Source organism: Taurulus bubalis (genome assembly GCF_910589615.1).
Source record: "Taurulus bubalis genome assembly, chromosome: 1".
Taxonomy (NCBI): domain Eukaryota; kingdom Metazoa; phylum Chordata; class Actinopteri; order Perciformes; family Cottidae; genus Taurulus; species Taurulus bubalis.
In genome coordinates this window covers 84,001-90,000 of record NC_136589.1, presented here as the reverse complement: position 1 = coordinate 90,000, position 6,000 = coordinate 84,001, and the positions used below count along the sequence as shown (strand labels likewise).

General features: G+C 46.5%; 1 protein-coding gene across 1 annotated transcript in view; it reads left to right on the top strand.

Annotated features, from left to right (window-relative positions):
* epc2 (enhancer of polycomb homolog 2) overlaps positions 1 to 5,020 on the top strand; it is a 25,964-nt gene extending 20,944 nt beyond the window's left edge. The window contains exons 13-14 of the mRNA XM_079223779.1: positions 1 to 238; positions 4,270 to 5,020. The exon at positions 1 to 238 is cut by the window's left edge and continues 24 nt beyond it. Of these exons, the coding sequence (XP_079079905.1) occupies positions 1 to 238; positions 4,270 to 4,339 (308 nt within the window). The 3' untranslated portion in view covers positions 4,340 to 5,020. The remainder of the gene's footprint in view (positions 239 to 4,269) is intronic.
* The last annotated feature ends 980 nt before the right edge of the window (positions 5,021 to 6,000 follow it).

The window sequence follows — 6,000 nt, the reverse complement described above, 5'->3', positions numbered from 1 at the left end:
TCTCCTCGTCTCTCAGCCGGTTGGGGCTTTCAGCTCGGGGGTCACTCTCTTCCTCCTCCTCCTTCCCTCAGTCTCTGCCCAACCAGAGGAACCAGGTGAGGAACCAGGTGAGGAACCAGGAGAGGAACCAGGAGAGGAACCAGGAGAGGAACCAGGAGGGATCTGTCTCCCCCGCCTCCCCAACGTCTGCCTTAAAGCTCGCCAGCCTCAAGCGAGTGCCCAAAGTCTCCACCGCCAGGTAAACGCCTCATACACTCACCTGTCCTACACTCACCTGTCCTACACTCACCTGTATTACACTCACCTGTATTACACTCACCTGTACTACTCACCTGTACTACACACACCTGTACTACACACACCTGTACTACACTCCTCCTACACACACCTGTATTACACTCACCTGTACTACACTCCTCCTACACACACCTGTACTACACTCCTCCTACACACACCTGTACTACACTCCTCCTACAAACACCTGTCCTACACTCACCTGTACTACACTCCTCCTACACTCACCTGTACTACACTCCTCCTACACTCACCTGTATTACACTCCTCCTACACACACACCTGTACTACACTCCTCCTATACACACCTGTACTACACTCACCTGTACTACACTCACCTGTACTACACTCACCTGTACTACACTCACCTGTACTACACCCACCTGTACTACACTCCTCCTACACTCACCTGTATTACACTCACCTGTACTAAACTCCTCCTACACTCACCTGTACTACACTCCTCCTACACTCACCTGTACTACACTCACCTGTACTACACTCACCTGTACTACACTCACCTGTATTACACTCACCTGTACTACACTCCTCCTACACTCACCTGTACTACACACACCTGTACTACACTCCTCCTACAAACACCTGTCCTACACTCACCTGTACTACACTCCTCCTACACTCACCTGTACTACACTCCTCCTACACACACACCTGTACTACACTCCTCCTACACACACCTGTACTACACTCACCTGTACTACACTCACCTGTACTACACTCACCTGTACTACACTCACCTGTACTACACCCACCTGTACTACACTCACCTGTACTACACACACCTGTATTACACTCACCTATACTACACTCCTCCTACACTCACCTGTATTACACTCACCTGTATTACACTCACCTGTACTACACTCACCTGTACTACACTCACCTGTACTACACCCACCTGTACTACACTCACCTATACTACACTCCTCCTACACTCACCTGTATTACACTCACCTGTACTACACTCCTCCTACACTACACTCACCTGTACTACACTCCTCCTACACTCACCTGTACTACACACACCTGTACTACACTCCTCCTACACACACCTGTATTACACTCACCTGTACTACACTCACCTGTACTACACTCCTCCTACACACACCTGTACTACACTCCTCCTACAAACACCTGTCCTACAAACACCTGTCCTACACACACCTGTACTACACTCCTCCTACACTCACCTGTATTACACTCACCTGTACTACACTCCTCCTACACTCACCTGTACTACACACACCTGTACTACACTCCTCCTACACACACCTGTATTACACTCACCTGTATTACACTCACCTGTACTACACTCCTCCTACACTCACCTGTACTACACTCACCTGTACTACACTCACCTGTACTACACACACCTGTACTACACTCTTCCTACACACACCTGTATTACACTGACCTGTACTACACTCACCTGTACTACACTCCTCCTACACACACCTGTACTACACTCCTCCTACACACACCTGTACTACACTCCTCCTACACATACCTGTATTACACTCACCTGTACTACACTCACCTGTACTCCACTCACCTGTACTACACTCACCTGTACTACACTCACCTGTACTACACTCACCTGTATTACACTCCTCCTACACACACCTGTACTACACTCACCTGTACTACACTCCTCCTACACTCACCTGTACTACACACACCTGTACTACACTCCTCCTACACTCACCTGTATTACACTCACCTGTACTAAACTCCTCCTACACTCACCTGTACAACACTCACCTGTACTACACTCACCTGTACTACACTCACCTGTATTACACTCACCTGTACTACACTCCTCCTACACTCACCTGTATTACACTCACCTGTACTAAACTCCTCCTACACTCACCTGTACTACACACACCTGTACTACACTCCTCCTACACTCACCTGTACTACACACACCTGTACTACACTCCTCCTACACTCACCTGTACTACACTCCTCCTACACTCACCTGTATTACACTCACCTGTACTAAACTCCTCCTACACTCACCTGTACTACACACACCTGTACTACACTCCTCCTACACTCACCTGTACTACACACACCTGTACTACACTCCTCCTACACTCACCTGTACTACACTCCTCCTACACTCACCTGTACAACACTCACCTGTACAACACTCACCTGTACTACACTCACCTGTATTACACTCACCTGTACTACACTCCTCCTACACTCACCTGTATTACACTCACCTGTACTAAACTCCTCCTACACTCACCTGTACTACACACACCTGTACTACACTCCTCCTACACTCACCTGTATTACACTCACCTGTACTACACACACCTGTACTACACTCCTCCTACACTCACCTGTACTAAACTCCTCCTACACTCACCTGTACTACACACACCTGTACTAAACTCCTCCTACACTCACCTGTACTACACACACCTGTACTACACTCCTCCTACACTCACCTGTACTAAACTCCTACACACTCACCTATACTACACTCCTACACATTCACCTGTACTACACACACCTGTACTACACTCCTCCTACACTCACCTGTATTACACTCACCTGTACTACACACACCTGTACTACACTCCTCCTACACTCACCTGTACTAAACTCCTCCTACACTCACCTGTACTACACACACCTGTACTAAACTCCTCCTACACTCACCTGTACTACACTCACCTGTACTACACTCCTCCTACACTCACCTGTACTACACACACCTGTACTACACTCCTCCTACACACACCTGTATTACACTCACCTGTATTACACTCACCTGTACTACACTCCTCCTACACTCACCTGTACTACACTCACCTGTACTACACACACCTGTACTACACTCTTCCTACACACACCTGTATTACACTGACCTGTACTACACTCACCTGTACTACACTCCTCCTACACACACCTGTACTACACTCCTCCTACACACACCTGTACTACACTCCTCCTACACATACCTGTATTACACTCACCTGTACTACACTCCTGTACTACACTCACCTGTACTCCACTCACCTGTACTACACTCACCTGTACTACACACACCTGTATTACACTCCTCCTACACACACCTGTACTACACTCACCTGTACTACACTCACCTGTATTACACTCACCTGTACTACACTCCTCCTACACTCACCTGTACTACACACACCTGTACTACACTCCTCCTACACTCACCTGTATTACACTCACCTGTACTAAACTCCTCCTACACTCACCTGTACAACACTCACCTGTACTACACTCACCTGTACTACACTCACCTGTATTACACTCACCTGTACTACACTCCTCCTACACTCACCTGTATTACACTCACCTGTACTAAACTCCTCCTACACTCACCTGTACTACACACACCTGTACTACACTCCTCCTACACTCACCTGTACTACACACACCTGTACTACACTCCTCCTACACTCACCTGTACTACACTCCTCCTACACTCACCTGTACAACACTCCTCCTACACTCACCTGTACAACACTCACCTGTACAACACTCACCTGTACTACACTCACCTGTACTACACTCACCTGTATTACACTCACCTGTACTACACTCCTCCTACACTCACCTGTACTACACACACCTGTACTACACTCCTCCTACACTCACCTGTACTACACACACCTGTACTACACTCCTCCTACACTCACCTGTACTAAACTCCTCCTACACTCACCTGTACTACACACACCTGTACTAAACTCCTCCTACACTCACCTGTACTACACACACCTGTACTACACTCCTCCTACACTCACCTGTACTAAACTCCTACACACTCACCTATACTACACTCCTACACATTCACCTGTACTACACACACCTGTACTACACGCCTCCTACACTGTCATCGCTGCTAGACAGGAAGTGATGTCATGAGTGATGTCATCACTGACTGTTGACTTTATCTCACAGAGACTCTTGTGAGTCGGAGAAGCCTCTGAACGGACTGTCAGAGACCACGCTGCCCATGGAGGTCACATGACTCCTCCTCCTCACATCACCTCCTCCTCACATCTCCTCCTCCTCAGTGACCGGTGAATGTGACGCCCTGACCTCCAGAAAAAGAAGAAATGGTGTCAGAATCAGTACATTTTACTTAATAATTGTCGTTATTATTATTATTGTTATTGTTGTACAGTTTATGTCTTTGATGTGAAATAGTTTGTTTATTTCATCAGTTTAGTTTCTAAAGCAGATTATCATGTGACTCCAGAACTGGTTCACAGGAAGCCTTGAGTCTGTATCTTGGCTCTGATTGGTCCGTGAGGATTCTGTATCTTGGCTCTGATTGGTCCGTGAGGATTCTGTATCTTGGCTCTGATTGGTCCGTGAGGATTCTGTATCTTGGCTCTGATTGGTCCGTGATGAGTGTATCTTATTTATTCCTCATGTTTACATTTTGTATTTCTTTAAAATCAGAACGTGAGTCTTGATTTTGTTTTGCTTTTTCCCAAAGATGGAAAAATGATTTCAAAGATTTGAAGATTTTTGTAATGTTTGTTAAAGAATCTCTTCACATTAGCATGAACACGAGACATTGATCTGCAGCTGCAACACAAAGTGTTTTATATTTTTAAACAGTCTGAATCATGTGGAGAAGACGTGTGTGTGTTCAACACTCTCACTCTTTCACTATAAAACGCTGAAAAATAAAAATGCTTTGACAGACAAACTTTCTGTTAGTTTTATTTCTGTTTGTAAATGAATGAAAACAGAAAATGATTTTCATGTCACAGCTTCAGTAAACGCTTTGATGAGGACATGAAGAGGAACCAAGGAACCATGAAGAGGAGACGCTGCTGGACGTCCACTGAGACCGGGATAGGGACGTATTCAATACTGATTTTACCCGCTGTATAAACATGTATTCATATATACATACCTACATATACAGTGTACATACTATATATATTATACACACATACATATGTATAATATAATTGTATATGTATATATAAGCAGCCGATGCAGGATCCCCTTCACTCCTCATCCTCCTAGAGCGCCTCCACACCACCATTGGACTATCAGACTATCAAACTGAATATGTTTCACTGGGAAGATGCAGGTCCAGACTGCTCCCTGTCTCCTGTGGTGTTCCTCAAGGGTGGGGCCTCGGCCCCCTGCTCTTCATTATCTATATGCTCCCCTCGGCCCCCTGCTCTTCATTATCTATATGCTCCCCTCGGCCGTGTCGTCAGCAGACACAGGAAGTCCTTCCACTGTTATGCTGACGACACCCAGCTTTACATCAAAACTGCCTCAAGCCCCTTTGTAGCCATGTCATGTGTCACCGCCTGTCTTGCGGAGATAAAAGATGAGCAACAACTTTCTCCAACTAAACAGCAGCAAAACTGAAGCCCTCCTTGTTGGCACTCCACACCAGGTTCAGACATCATCCGTAACTCATCTCACCTTTGACCGTCAGGTCCTACCCCTCTCCTCCACAGTCACTAATCTGGGAGTTCGGTTTGACCCCCACCTGACCTTTCCTGGCCATATCAAATTCCTGTGCAAAACCTCCTTTTACCATCTTGAAAACATCTCTAAACTCCGCCCACTTTAACCCTGTCAGACGCAGAGCAGCTCGTCCACGCCTTTATCTCCTCAAGACTGGACTACTGCAATTCACTGTTCACTGGCATC